Source organism: Lonchura striata, chromosome 6, assembly GCF_050655825.1.
Source record: "Lonchura striata isolate lonStrDom1 chromosome 6, ASM5065582v1, whole genome shotgun sequence".
Classification (NCBI taxonomy): Eukaryota; Metazoa; Chordata; class Aves; order Passeriformes; family Estrildidae; genus Lonchura; species Lonchura striata.
The window spans coordinates 36772297-36786193 of NC_140708.1; the positions used below are offsets into that span (position 1 = coordinate 36772297).

General features: G+C 37.6%; 1 protein-coding gene across 7 annotated transcripts in view; it reads left to right on the plus strand.

Annotated features, from left to right (window-relative positions):
- Positions 1-13325, plus strand: part of PLEKHA1 (pleckstrin homology domain containing A1) — a 31885-nt gene extending 18560 nt beyond the window's left edge. For 2 of the 7 annotated variants that reach the window (XM_085582917.1, XM_021553620.4), the window contains exons 6-13: positions 2295-2426; positions 3184-3327; positions 4210-4278; positions 6135-6199; positions 7012-7075; positions 7403-7492; positions 8599-8669; positions 10755-13325. In XM_085582917.1, the coding sequence (XP_085439043.1) occupies positions 2295-2426; positions 3184-3327; positions 4210-4278; positions 6135-6199; positions 7012-7075; positions 7403-7492; positions 8599-8669; positions 10755-10980 (861 nt within the window). In that variant the 3' untranslated portion in view covers positions 10981-13325. The other 5 variants (XM_085582918.1, XM_021553622.4, XM_077784733.2 and 2 more) reach the window with 3 other exon arrangements.
- Positions 13326-13897: the final 572 nt, after the last annotated feature.

Here is a 13897-nt window from a genome sequence, read left to right on the forward strand (position 1 = left end):
TTAAATGTAACCTTTGCCTCCAGTTTCTATCACCACAAACAAGTCTTGGCTTGACTTTGCAGTACTGTAGAGAACTCCCCCTAAGTTTGAGTTTAATTTTGGAAATTGGACACAAGATGATCTTTTTAATTACAACTTAGGATTTTTCCTAATAATTAAAAATTAACTGTGCATACTTAATTTTATTTGAAATACCCAGAAGACACTAGCAAGCAATGAAAAGATACACATACTTTTACCTGCTGTCAAAAGTTGATATTTCTTAAAGTATCACTAAAATATTGATCAATCTCCAAAGGCTCTCTCCTGATTTTGAATGACATCCATGTGAAGAAACATTGATGGTTCTTCTGGTAAATGTTAAATTACTTTTCTGGGTTGTACCAGGACAAGTTATCTCGTGATAGAAACCCCCACGTGTTATCTCAGTCTTTTCAGGAGGCAGAAGTTATGGTTTTGTTTTCTCCAGTTTAGGGGAAGTGATGACAGTGAACACTTCTGAGAGCACACCCCCAACAAAGAAAGGGTTCTGAGCATGGGTGCATACTTTTGTGTTTGTTGTCATTGACTTTCTTATTTTTGGTTACATGAGTTCTTTGCATTGTTTTAATATAGCCCATTCTTTGGAGTTACAAAAATGCTACTGCTAATAATAAATTTTAAAAAACCAGAAGCACAAAGCTTTCTCACTTGTGTTTTTCATCAGGAGGATGCATGACAAGCAGGCTGGAGCTGTTCCCAGTTGAAGAAATTAAGTGAATAAATAAATAAATAAATGCATCAATTTAGAGTGAATAATGTTTATCATCTGTTTATCTTGCATTTTAAATGGCTGGTGAAATCATTAGTATTTTGTCTTTGAAGGAACAAGCCTTTGAACCGTTCATCTCTTCACAGCTCAAGTACAATATTAAGTACGGCCAATTATTGAATCAAATAATTAAGATCACTCAATTATTAATTTTAATATGAGCATTACTTGCTGCAAATTGCAATCCTCCAAGATTCATTGCATGTTTTAGTCCTCTTGAGTGCTGATAATGTCAGAATGACTGTGAACCTTTGCAGCTTAGCACGCTGTGTACCCGTTCTGAGTGCTGTTTGAAAATGCCTTTGTGTGAGGAGGTGGTTGTGGGCTTGGTCTGCAGCATTTTCAGTATTTTCAGAGTTTGTGACAGCTGAAGCTCTTGCCCACAAAGCTGTAGCTACAAGCCACTGCTCTTGATAGGCTGAGGCTCATGAGTGGCTTGTCCTTCAGTGCTGGACTTGGCTGGGGATGGAGTCCCTGGCAGAGGAGTGACCAGCAGGACACTGTCCTAGGCTGACATCTGCTCTCAGCACTGTCTGTACTTCTCTGCAGGCTGCATTTCATAAAATAAGCACTCCTAGGCACAGGAACTTGAATCACAGACTATAAAGAAGCTTTGGTTTCTTGTCTAGATCAGTTCAGTTCCAAGTTTTGGATGTGTCACAAGTTGTGTGTCCTTCTTTCTGAAGGAGTTTGGATGTCTTCTGTAAATACCCAGTAGGTTGCTGGGTGGGGTATTTGGGTGTGAGACTTGATCTCTTCTTGTTGAAGTCACTTCAGATTTGCTATATTAAAGGTGAAGGAGATTAGAAATGAAAAAGGTCTTGTAGTCAGTCCATTTCTTAGGTTAAAGAAATTTACTCAGAAAACTGAGACAACTTTTTAGATCAAAACACTTACAGGGAAATCAAATTTTTGTGGAGTTTTGATGGCCTTAATTCCACATTTGAGAGAATTATCTAATAGCTACTGATAGGTAGGCAGGGTCATTTTGGACAGAATTTAGCAATATATGTATGATTAATGGGGGCAGTGACATAATCTTCATGCCAAGTACATGTGAGGACAAATGTCACTCTGGTCATACACCCTCTGTGACCAAAGTCCCAGTGTTTATGGCCTTGCTGTGCTGGCTCTGCAGGCACTGGGGCGTCTCCACTTTCTTACTAAAACTGAAAGCAGCTGAAAAATAAAGAACCAGTTCTATAAATCAGCAGCACGTTGTGAAAATTAAGTGAAGTACTTCATGGCAAAGCTTGCAACTGATTTCATCCACTGAAATGTCTTTATTGGCACCACTTTCCTCTTGAGCACTAAAGCATAGTCATTACAACAAATTTTTGTGTGAGCCACTTTTAGCCTTTTACACTTAGTGACCATTCGTTGAATCCTGCTGAAAATACCTCAGAATTCTTGAGTAATGCTCAGGTTTTTTGTTTTTTTTTTTTTCATGAAACTGATGTCAATTTTCACATTCCAACTGCAGGTACCAAAGCAGTCTGATCCTCTCTGCCAAGTGGATAATGCAAATCGTCAAGCTGAAAGCCCAGGTGGAAAGAAGCAAGTCTCTTACAGGACAGAAATTGTTGGTGGTGTTCCCATCATTACACCCACCCAGGTAATGCCCTCCACATGAGTGGGTTATTATTTAACACACAAAACTGTACTTTTATATGCATCTTTGTATTCATACTGAGTGGGGGTTCTGAGGATTTTATTCCCTTTATACAAGATTGTAAAGAATTCCTTGAATACTAATTTATTTTTTTTTGCTCACACATACCTGTTAATATAATAGTTATATTTTTGTCTGTGTGAAATTAATTGTTGGTTTTCACAGTGATGAAGTTCTGCCCCTTTAACAGAAAAAAGGGGGAAAAAGTTGTAAGGAAAAGTGGGAAGAAAAGTTTGAGAGGCTGGACAAGCTTATGGAAGTAGAATCTGTGCAGTGCTAAAGATAGACCTGAATCTGTTGATGGAAGATTAATATCATGTAAATGACATGTATACTAGCAAAATGCTTTAAAAAGTTGGTGAATTCTGATGTCCTGTAGTCCTAGAAATAACTTCTTGTTTGCTGTAGCCACCTCTAGTGTTTTGCCACTTTTTTTTACTGAGTGTTTGTCAATATTATTTGAAAGTACTCAGCACATTCTTGGTTTAATTTCTAAGAGCAGCTTACAAGGACTCAGCCCTTGGGGAATCTCAGTTGTCTCTGGAAATCAGTTAAAATATTTTGTTACTTCAAATTGGAAATTAGATTTGTGAATATGGGATGATAAAGTTTTTTCTTATTGTAACTACTATAGCTATTCCTTGACTTTTAGAAAAATAAAAACTTAAGAGTAGTCTGAAGTCTCCTGTGTTTTTTCTAGAAAGAAGAAGTCAGTGAGGGCAGTGAAGGGGCTGACAGGAATTATTTGAAACGGTCACAAAGTCACCTCCCTTATTTTGCTGCTAAGCATCCCCCAGATAATGCCATTATCAAAGCTGGTTACTGTGTCAAACAAGGAGCAGTGGTAAGTATTATTAAAAACAAAATTCACAGTGATTTTATTACTACTGACACTAATAAGGATTAACTGAAGATAAAATTTATCCTCCAGTAGCACTTAATTTTTATCTGTGTTACTTCTTTTCATGACTTTCTTTAGTGTTGTGTTGTTGAAGATGCTTTAGGGAGGCAAAGTGTGTGCCCAGACTTCCATGTGATGGTTAATGCATGCAGCTGGGAATTCTCCTGCTCTACATCCTGTACAGATCCTTATTTTGCTTATTAAAGACAGAACTTCAGTGCTTGCTTTTTAAATCAGTCAAATGTCAGAAAGAGCTGATTTTTCAGTTCAGAGGAAGAATTGTACATCTTATCAGACTGATTAACACAAGTGGAGCTATTCATGTGATGCCTTGCTAGAAGAAGGAACAGATAGTTCAGATTAAGCAAGATACACATCTTTGAGTTCTCAGACTCTTTTTATCTTGGATTATAAAGCTTTTTTTTGTGACATCCCTTTTTTAGTTAAAAATAAACTAGAAACCTGTGATGTACTGTCTTCTAATTTTTCCAATAGGATAGTTCTGCTGCTGAGTTTCTACAGTTTTAATAAATCTTAGAAAATGGTAGCTTAAAGAATTTTTAATTTTTTCAGTTTTCAAAAAATTGTGCAAAGTATGCATAATTACCTTGGGGACACTAAAGATGCAAAATTTGTAATTATAATAAACTGCAATGAAGACATTCCTCTGAATTAAGACTTATGAATAAAAAGGAATTGCAGAGTATCATATACTATAAATAAAGGCTAGAATGGTAAATATAATTCAATATATTCATAATTCATGACATGTAACTATCTTTTATTTTATATATATGACATATAATTTTTTTTTTCCCTTAACAGATGAAGAACTGGAAGAGAAGATACTTTCAATTAGATGAAAACACAATAGGATATTTCAAATCTGAACTGGTACGTTTCCAGTTCTGTGTTATTTTCCAGTGACGGTTGCAAGGAATATGCTTGTATTTGAGAAATGTGCTTTGCTGCTCCTGCAGCTCTTGAGTCAGTAGTGTAATAACTTTTCATGATTTGGAAGAACAAAAAATTTAATGGGGCAGCTGGTTCAATCTGTTTGGGAACCTGCCTGTAGGGCACTGAAGAACAGTAATAAAATCTACTCTACAGTCACCCTGATTCTTGTATTAGTACTTTGTCATTTTACATTCTCGTATAATTAATTCTGTTGTTGTAATAGCTGATCATTGTGGTAAAGACAAAACTGTAGTCTTGCAATTCTTCATTTAAAGTTAGAATTATGCTTTATCATCCAGATGATGAGATCTTCTCCCACACATTTGTTTCACCAGGGCAGCCAAGATGGACAAAAAACTCTTGATTTTCTCTTCAACAGCAACATTTGCAGAGTTTCTTTTACTTTCATGACCTTTCTTCTTCCCTTGTCACCCTTAAATTTTTGGCTGATTTTGACCAGATGTTAAGTGCCTTCAGGCTTCATTTGAAATTTAAATGTCTGGTTCTGAAGATTAAGTAAAATGTGGGATTCTTTTCTTGAGAAAACAGACTAAATGTAAGAAAATCTGTACCTATGGAATGAAACTTGAGTTGTAGAGTATTATAAATTAAGGAGAATTGAGTTACAGGCCAAACACAAGATGTAAGATGTCAAGAGCCCAAATTTCAGGCTGTTTCTGAAGTTGACTTTGATTTCATTTCTAATGAGGGGATCTGCAACAGTAGCAGGGGTTTGATCTTGCATCATTATCTTTGTTAAGCTGTCAGCAGAACAATTCTGACTCATTGCCTATAAGAAACCCTCTATTTTTATTTCAAAAACAAACCTGAGTTCAGATTGCTCACAAACAAGTTCTAACCCAGTGAGGAATTGTACTGTGGGGGAGTGTAATAGGAGGATGGTAGAAATCCTCTCACTTTTAGTGTTTCATCATGTTCCTTGAACCTGTGCCACTCCACAGGAGCACAGTGGAATACAGGCAATATGAGACTCAGAAAATGATCATTTCTGAGCTGGGCTTTTCCCTCCAAGAGGTGTCTGTACACCAGAGATGTTCTTCACAGTTGATGTATTACTTTGAAAGTGCATTTTAATAGATGATTGAATCTAAGAACAGCAGAGAAAAGATACAAGGAGCACAATAACTGAAAACATTGGGTTTTAAACTTTCTACATTTGATCCGCTAAAGAGCAAAATGATCTAATGAAAACTGCTCTTGGAGGATGATTACATTTGGGTGACATTTGCTGCTTGCTCAGCATAAATTTCCTAAGTATCAGTTTCAGAAATGGTAGGGGAAGTCATTCCAGAGCTGAAAGCTTTTGTTTTATCTGGAAGTTGTAGCCAATTGAAGTAATCCATTGTAACTTGGCTTAAAGAAAACACAGTAGGAAGTAAAATAAGTTGTAGTTTGTAGTTTACTGCAACAACCACTGGAATAGTTTGTGTGACATTATGTTATCATGGGAAAAGTGAATGTGTTTCTGTTTGAATGTTCTCACTTTTTTCTTGTGGTGTGAAACTTTAACTCTTATTTTTGTTATAGTAACAGAATTTCTGAATGCTTTGAAAGTACTTGTTCTTTTACAGTGTTAAAGACTGGTTTCTTTGTAGTACTTTTAATTGTATTTAGTGTAGGATACAGTTAATCTTACTTAAAGCCACGTCATGCAGTCCAATTAACATAACATCTTCTGTGGTAGCATTTCATAGCAGATTCATGTAATCAAAATTTCAATGAAATGAGCTAGTTGTTAGATCCACTGTACTAAAACATGTTTCTTTTTTCAGGAAAAGGAACCTCTCAGGGTTATACCACTTAAGGAGGTCCATAAAGTTCAGGAATGCAAGCAGAGGTGAGGAGGGAAGCACTGATGTCATTACATGGAATGGAATTCCCTGCTTGGTCATGGCCAGGCTGCTCCTTGGAGAGCTGTTCAATAACTTCACTTGATGTGTGCATGTGGGGTGTTCTTTCTTTATGGGACAGCACGCTGTTTTGTGCATTAAATGGGTTTTGAGGTTCTGTATGGCTTTGAGGTTCTGTGTGGTTTAGACTTGCAAATTTGGACAAGGGCAGAACAAGGGGATATCAAGGAATCAGGAGTTAGAGATGTGTGGGTGCTGTCTGATCTGAGGCAGCAATTTCAGGAGTCTCTATTCTGTTTACACAATCTCTAAACCTTTAGAGGACATTAACTCAGGTTAGATGGATGAATCTGGCTGAGAACACTCTTCACCCTGCTGTTTCCCTCCTACCAAATGGCAATATACTAAACAATAATTGCTTTTGTAGCACTTGAGAGATACTGATTTTTCTATTTTTTCTTTAGCATACTACTTAGAGAAATTTGACTAGAATGATAAATATTTTTAATCTTCACATATGATTTAGAATGTTCCAATTAAAAATGTATGATAAATATTTTTAGACTTGATGTTATATGATTTTAAATGTTCCAATTAAAAATACATGTAGTAGCACATGTGCCACTGGTAAACTAAAGAGTCTTAGGGCTAAAATTAGTAAAAAAACAATAGTAGAGTGATAAAGAAATGCAAAAGTCAGACAGCAAATGCTCTGATTCTCTTCCAGTTCTACAGTCATGTTAATATACAGTGGGAAAGTTGTACTTGCTTTTGAAGTATTTTTGTATTTCATTTGCAGTGATATAATGATGAGAGACAATCTCTTTGAAATTGTAACAACATCTCGAACCTTTTATGTGCAGGTAATTTCTTTTTTTTAAACTTCGGGCAAACCAGAGTTAAATACACTTTAAAAGTGAAATAGCAGCACTCCTTCACTTTGACCATGGCATGATTTCAGGGGGAATGTGATCTTGAGGACATTTTATTTATTGCTTTATACAGGTGTATACATTTCAAGTATTTCAGAGTAAGAAATGTCTGGGTTAAGAAATAAAGCCTGCCTGTAAGAAATAAGGTCGCCCGTGTTTTGGCAGCACAGTGAGCAGCAGGGGGAGGTTGTGGCTGCAGGTGTGGGGCAGTGGGCAGGCTGAGGGCTGCTGCTGACCGTGCTGCTGATGTTGCTGCAGGCAGACAGCCCCGAGGACATGCACAGCTGGATCAAGGCCATTTCTGGGGCCATCGTAGCACAGCGGGGACCCGGCAGATCCGCGGCTTCCGTACGTCACCCTGCGCCTCGGAGGGGCTGCCAGTGCCTCCTGCCCACTCCTGGTTTTCCTTTACCTTTCCTCTCTCCTGTCCTGTACCAACGTGGCCTCTTTGCATGAACTTTCAAACATCAAATAAATACTTTGTGTTTTTAATGGAGCACTTTTTTAGTCCTACCTGTGACTTGCTGTGCATTGTTTGTCTCGAACACGTAGATAATGCAGTGCTAACCTGGAGAAGTCCAGTATGATCTGTCACTATTACTAGTTTGGGAGTTAAAGTAGAACTTTCTAATTCCTGTGAGATGTTTCTGCTAATTGCTGTGTTTTGCAATCAAATGACAATACCCTAATTTCTTTGTAACAACTCTCACTGCTAAATTGTCATTCTCTGTTGCTGATAGTTTATTGTATATGCAGATACAGATGAAAATTTAAACTAAGAGATCTGTGCTCACATGAATTAGTTCTTGCTGTTGGAAATGCAGTGAGAACAGCATCTTGCAGTACTGAACTGGGGCACTGTGACAAGTGTTAATATTTCTGGAGCCACGTGGATGCCAGCATTTCACGCCTACTAGCATTTAAACTGTGTTAGTTGTGTAGCACAAAGGTTATTAACTTGTGGAAAGTAGTGGAGTTACTCTGGTGTCACAGTGTCTCCAAGTATGCCCAGATGTTGTACCAGGAATACTTCACAGTTCAGGTACTGCATGCTGTGTTTTTCATTTTCTGTCTCTGGGATGTTTTGTAATAACCTGGATATATCATTACCCCCATAATCTGAAATCTAATAATTCAAACCTGGCTTTTGACTACAGATTTGCATTACTACCAATGTTTCTCGTAACTCAGCCTAAGCTTTCAACCAATTTTTGGTAGCTGCTTCATGCTTTTAAGTAAAACTTCCTGATATAAACTTTCTCTTTGTGGGGGCAATGAAAACACGAAGGTAACTCTTCTTTTCTGTATGCTTTTTTTCCTGGTTTTTTTTTTTTTTTTTCGTGTGGGGCTAACTGAGCAATGTAGCTATGACTGTCTGCATCACTTCTTGTTCCCTCTGTTGTCTCTCTCCCCAGTCCAGGTGACTCTAATCTTAGCTTTGCACTGTGTTCCAGATGCGGCAGGCCAGAAGGCTGTCGAATCCTTGTATACAGAGGTATACATCAAGAACTGGTGAATGCAGCACGTATGTGGGCTCTCATGGAAACTTGCCTTCTTAACAGAGGGCTAAGACTAGACACTAATTTGCACTATAAAACAAACTAAAAAATAATGCTACCTGTTGTCATTACCATTACTTAAAACTAACTCATCAATAATATCATTCGCTCACAGGTTTGCACTGTTTTTTCATGCTTTCAAAATGATTGGAAATGAAAAACACCAAAACCACTGCTTATACATCAAAGCACAGTAAATATTTTAACACAAGTGATGTTACTTTAATAGGAAAGTACTAAAGCTAATTTGCATGAGAGTTCATATTTCCATTTTACTTTACATTTGTTTTGAAACTGCGCAGGAGCGAGATGAAATGGAAGCTGCCCACAAACTGATACAGATGAGTGCACACAGACCATGCACGTTGTAACTCTAGGATTTGGAAGGGTCTATAATAGCCTGATCTGCATGGCTTATGAGACCTCTGCATGAAATGATTAGTTCAAACATAGAAGCATTAAATCATAATGTATAATCAATACCCTGTTCAAAGCAGGGCACCTCAGGAGGGTGCAGCAGCACAGTCTCTGAACTCTGAAATTACAGCCAGTGTGGGTAGTAAAATCTGAGTATCCTTCAGGACAGCAAAGCAAAAATTCAAGAGATCTTGTCCTAATATCCCCTTTGTCCTATTTGGTGAAGTAAAATGATTAAAAATAAAAACAGTAGGTAAATCAGTGAATCATAAGTTCTTCTAAAGCAAACTTTTTTTCTTAAGTGGAGTATCAAGTCAGATATGAAATAAGGCAGTGTAAATTATATGAAATACTTTAGTGAAGTTAACACCAAACTCAAGTCCAAAAAGAAAAGTTGCACAAGTTCATCCAATAATGTTAAGCTCATTTATAAAAAGAAATATGGTAGTACTTGGCAGAATCCATTTTGATTAAAATTATTAATTCATATGTCATGAGAATACCATAACATTTTAAAATAAACTTGAAAAACTACAGTGGAAAAAAATAAGTATTTAATTTAGGATTTATATTTGCATCTTGGACACACATCTGTGATGGGTTTGGGGTTTTTTTTTTTTTTTTTTTTTTCTCCTAACAAATGTGCTTGAGAAATGCCTTGATTTGTGTGTGCACATGGGCTGGCAGATCCCTTTAGTTCCTGGACTAACACTGGTGATGGCAGAACTGGCAGCAGCTGCAGCTCCTAATGCACACACAGTTCACTGCAACATTACACAGCATTTGGATCAGAGCATTTCAAACCCTGCACTGCTCAGGGATTTGAGACATCCTGACAGAACTGATGGATGCAATGCAGAGCCCAGGGAACTTCTTGTTCCTCTTCAGGTCAGGCTATCCCAGGACATCCAAGTGGCATTCCATGCCTGTTCTTCAGACTACTAAATCATTCCTGGGTAGTCTGGGGACTTGTTTTTGTCAGTAAGTAAATGGTGGAAGATATTTTGGTAGTTATGTAAAAGTCAGCAGAATAATGATAATAAATACAAAACAATAACTTGCATGGAAGGAGTAGCTTAAGTATCAGTTTCTTTTCTAGGTCATTAACTTTGTCTATTTTTATACAGTCTTGATAGCTTAAAATCTTTTTTTGGTCCTTGGAAGAAATTGGGAAGATTTGGTGCTCCAAGAACAGGGAACAGTAAAATGTGCATTTACTTCAGGATCCAGGATATTATTTATATTAATAGGTCTGAATACATTTTTCTTTTGGAAAGATGTGACTTTCAATGGCCTTTAAAGTGTGCATCTTCAAGAAGTTATTTAACATCTTAGTAAAATGAGGAACTTCAATTTGCTGGACTAAAGTCTGCAGAGCTGCTGTGCTTGATTTAAGAATTTAATTTTGTGAAGTGCAGCAGCTGATGTTGCTGTGAGCTCACACTCGGTAAAGCAGTGCCTCAGAAAGCACCTGCCTCCTGCTGCCGTGGCTGAAGCTTCGCTTTGTGTATTTTCTGTCTCGATTATTTTTTTTTGTTTGTTTGTTTGTTTTGTTGGCGAGTCTGAAATCTGAAACTGCGTCTTTCCAAGGCGCCTTCAGCCACTCCATCTGACGCATTCCCTTCTTTTTCCAGGAGCATCCCGAGCCTCCTGCCGAACCCGGCCATGCTGTCCGTCCTGCCGGCCCAGCCGCCGCCAGCTCACATTCCACAGCCCCTCACAGCAGCCCTCTGGTCCCAGCCCCTCACCCCAAACCCCCTGCCTTGGAGAAGCGAGGATTTCACGAGTCTTTTACCAAGGCCAAGCCAAGGAGCTACAAGATCCAGGCTGTCGCTGCAAGAGAATCAACTTCCAAAGTGACTGACCGGGGTCCCTGGGAACCCCGGAGCAAAAATGGCACTCAGGAACAGGATCCTGGCCTGGTGGATCTGGATGATGCAAGCCTTCCAGTCAGTGATGTGTAGGCATGGAAGCGTTTGGAGAATGATCCGTTTGTTCGGTCCTTTAATTTCCTCGCTCGGACTTTGAACCAAAGAAAATTCCAGGAAATGAGAACAAAAAAAAAAAACAAAACAAAAAAATACAAACCGGAGCACTGCTGTTATATATATGTGTGTGTGTGTTCCTGTGCACACATGGGTATATATAATGTGTTTGTGTGTTGCCTTTCAGCTGAGGGTCGGACATGGACCTTAGGCATTTTCTCAGAGCCTGATAGTAAATCACTTACTAGGGAGGGGCCAAACTGCACAGTTTAGGAAAAAAAAAATACCCAAAACACATTAAACAAAAAAAAAAAAGTACTTCTGCAAGTAAGCAAGGTACCAGCAACTTCTAATTCCTAATCTGGCAGGTTTACTAAATTTGCAACTAATGCTGTATTTTGGAGAACTTGTTGCCAACAAATGTGATTGTTTAATTTCATCTTAAACAACAGTAAGATTTTAGCCATGTATGAGAATCTTTTCTCTCTGTAACTTTCAGATACCAGGAAATGCACAAAATGTTTCTTCTGTTCTTTAAGATCAACAGTGTCAACTGATTTGTTATCAGAACAAGAATTCTGAACTCCCTTGGAATTCTAGTTATGGTGCTGTAAAATTTCCACTAAAATAATATTTTGAATAGTCAGCCTATTTTTGATGCACTCCTAAAGGTGGGTTATAACTTTTTGCACATTTGGATTTCCATGGACTGCATGTATTGGTGTTTTGGAGGGGGGAGAAGAGAATTTGGACTTTGGAATTTGGACACTTTAGATATTTTTAACTAAGTAGGGTTTATGTTGTGCTATATTAGGCTTTGCAGCAATTATGTTTTCTTGAATGTTTAAATGTATTGTTTGGTTACTGTTTTGAGAACGATTTCCTTCCCAGTGCTTTGTGAGCAGTTCTTGTTTCTGTATTGATCAGTGGAAGAGCTCCTTTAGTTGTGTTGTTATTGGTACTGAATGTTCCTAGTCCTGCAATCGTGGCCTATAACTTTTGGTGCACTAAGAATCTGAAGTGCCTGTGTTTTCTCTCACTTTGTTGAAACACTTTTGGGTTAGTGATGTACACAGACTATTCTTACTGGGTTTGAGCGTTGGCTTGGAGTTGCTCTGGATAACATAGTTTGAAACAGCTCTTTAAAACAAGATTCATGCCAGGGGTACCAGTGTTCTGGTGTTGCACCCACTGCTGTGCAATATGTGTTCTTAAAAAGTGAGTGTTTTGTTGTTTGTGTACATTGTGTTATGGGGCATCGGTGATGCCAGCGAGGAGAACCTTTACATTTCAAGTATTGGATTAGGTGGTGTGTACTTTTCATCATTTTTGGAAAAAAAAACATTTGCTTTAATCCCAACCCCACAAATATCTCATGCTGCTGCTTACTGTGATCCTGACTGTCCAGCTTTGTGAGACTTCTGTGTCTGCTGGAACCTAAGATACATATCAGGCAAGTCCATCTTCTCTCCAACTTCCAAACTGACTTCTTGAGAGATATGGATGGCTTTACCACAGCAATTTGTTGATCCCAGGACAGAATAATTGGTGTCATACAAGAATGGAATATACTGAATTTCAAAACTTTAAATTATATCAGCACCTTCTTTTGGTTTTGGTTTGTTTCTTTCTTTTTTTTTTTTTTTTTTTTATCCATAAGCTAACTAACCACTGTCTTAAGGCAGTGGTGTCTGTAAATTACTGGTTTTGTTTGACTTTAGATATATGTGAAAACTAGCACAAAATTGGAAATTACTGTAAATGTCTGTACTAGTATTGTAGGTTTTAATTTCTATAAAAATAAACCATTCGCTCTTTAAAAGCTTATTTTTTCACAAGTACATTCTGTGTGGAAGACACTTTGCATTGCAATATTTTTACTGTAGTCTAACATCTGAAATCACTTGCTCTGGTACAGCTTTCACACTGCATGGTCATTTTATTGTATTTTAGTATTGGCAATTTTACACATTGGGTGGAAGTAAAGCAGCTCCATTATGGGACTTAGAAAAAGAGGGAAAAAGAGAAAAATGAAAAAAGAAATGAACTACTGTTGTAGTTCAGTAGCATAGGGAAATATTTGTGGTTGGTCACTGTCAGGGTCTCCTATTTATCAGTACTTTTATAAATCTATGAAAATTGTTAAATTATTTTAGAAACAGTGCTGTAAATATGTCACATTTAAATTGTCAATAAATCAGTTTGGGTAACTTAAAATAATATCTGGCTGAGTTTCTTTGCACCATGGCAAATATTTGATCAGAGCAATATATTCTTTTTCAGCTTGTAAGAAATCAGAATCTCCTTTATTCAGCCATAACATCTCTAATTCTTCAAATCTAATCAGGTTGTGTAGCCTAAGAATGAAATTGGACAGACTGAGCTGATTTCCTTGTGCTAATCTCAGTTTCTTCTGTGGAAGTTTTACATGTTATGCAAGGGATATTGGTAAAAAAAAAAAAAAAAAAAAAAAAACAAAACAAACATTGTACCATGGATTTCTCTGTCTCAGAAATGTTTTCCTGAAATCCAGACTGGCCACAATTACCCAGATTCCACTGCCCCCACCTGGCTGTGCTCTCTGCCCCTTCACTGCAGAGGAAATCCAATTATTCTGTATGGCCACAGATTTAAACTCAGTGTGTTAGAATAAAATATTGACAGAAAATGGAACTGCTGACTGCAGTGCACATTCCTGGGGCAGCTGCTGAGGGGTGATGTGTTAGGATACAGTTTAATAAAGTGGAATATTCCTTAACCTCGTGGAATATCAGCATGTCAGCACCACCTAG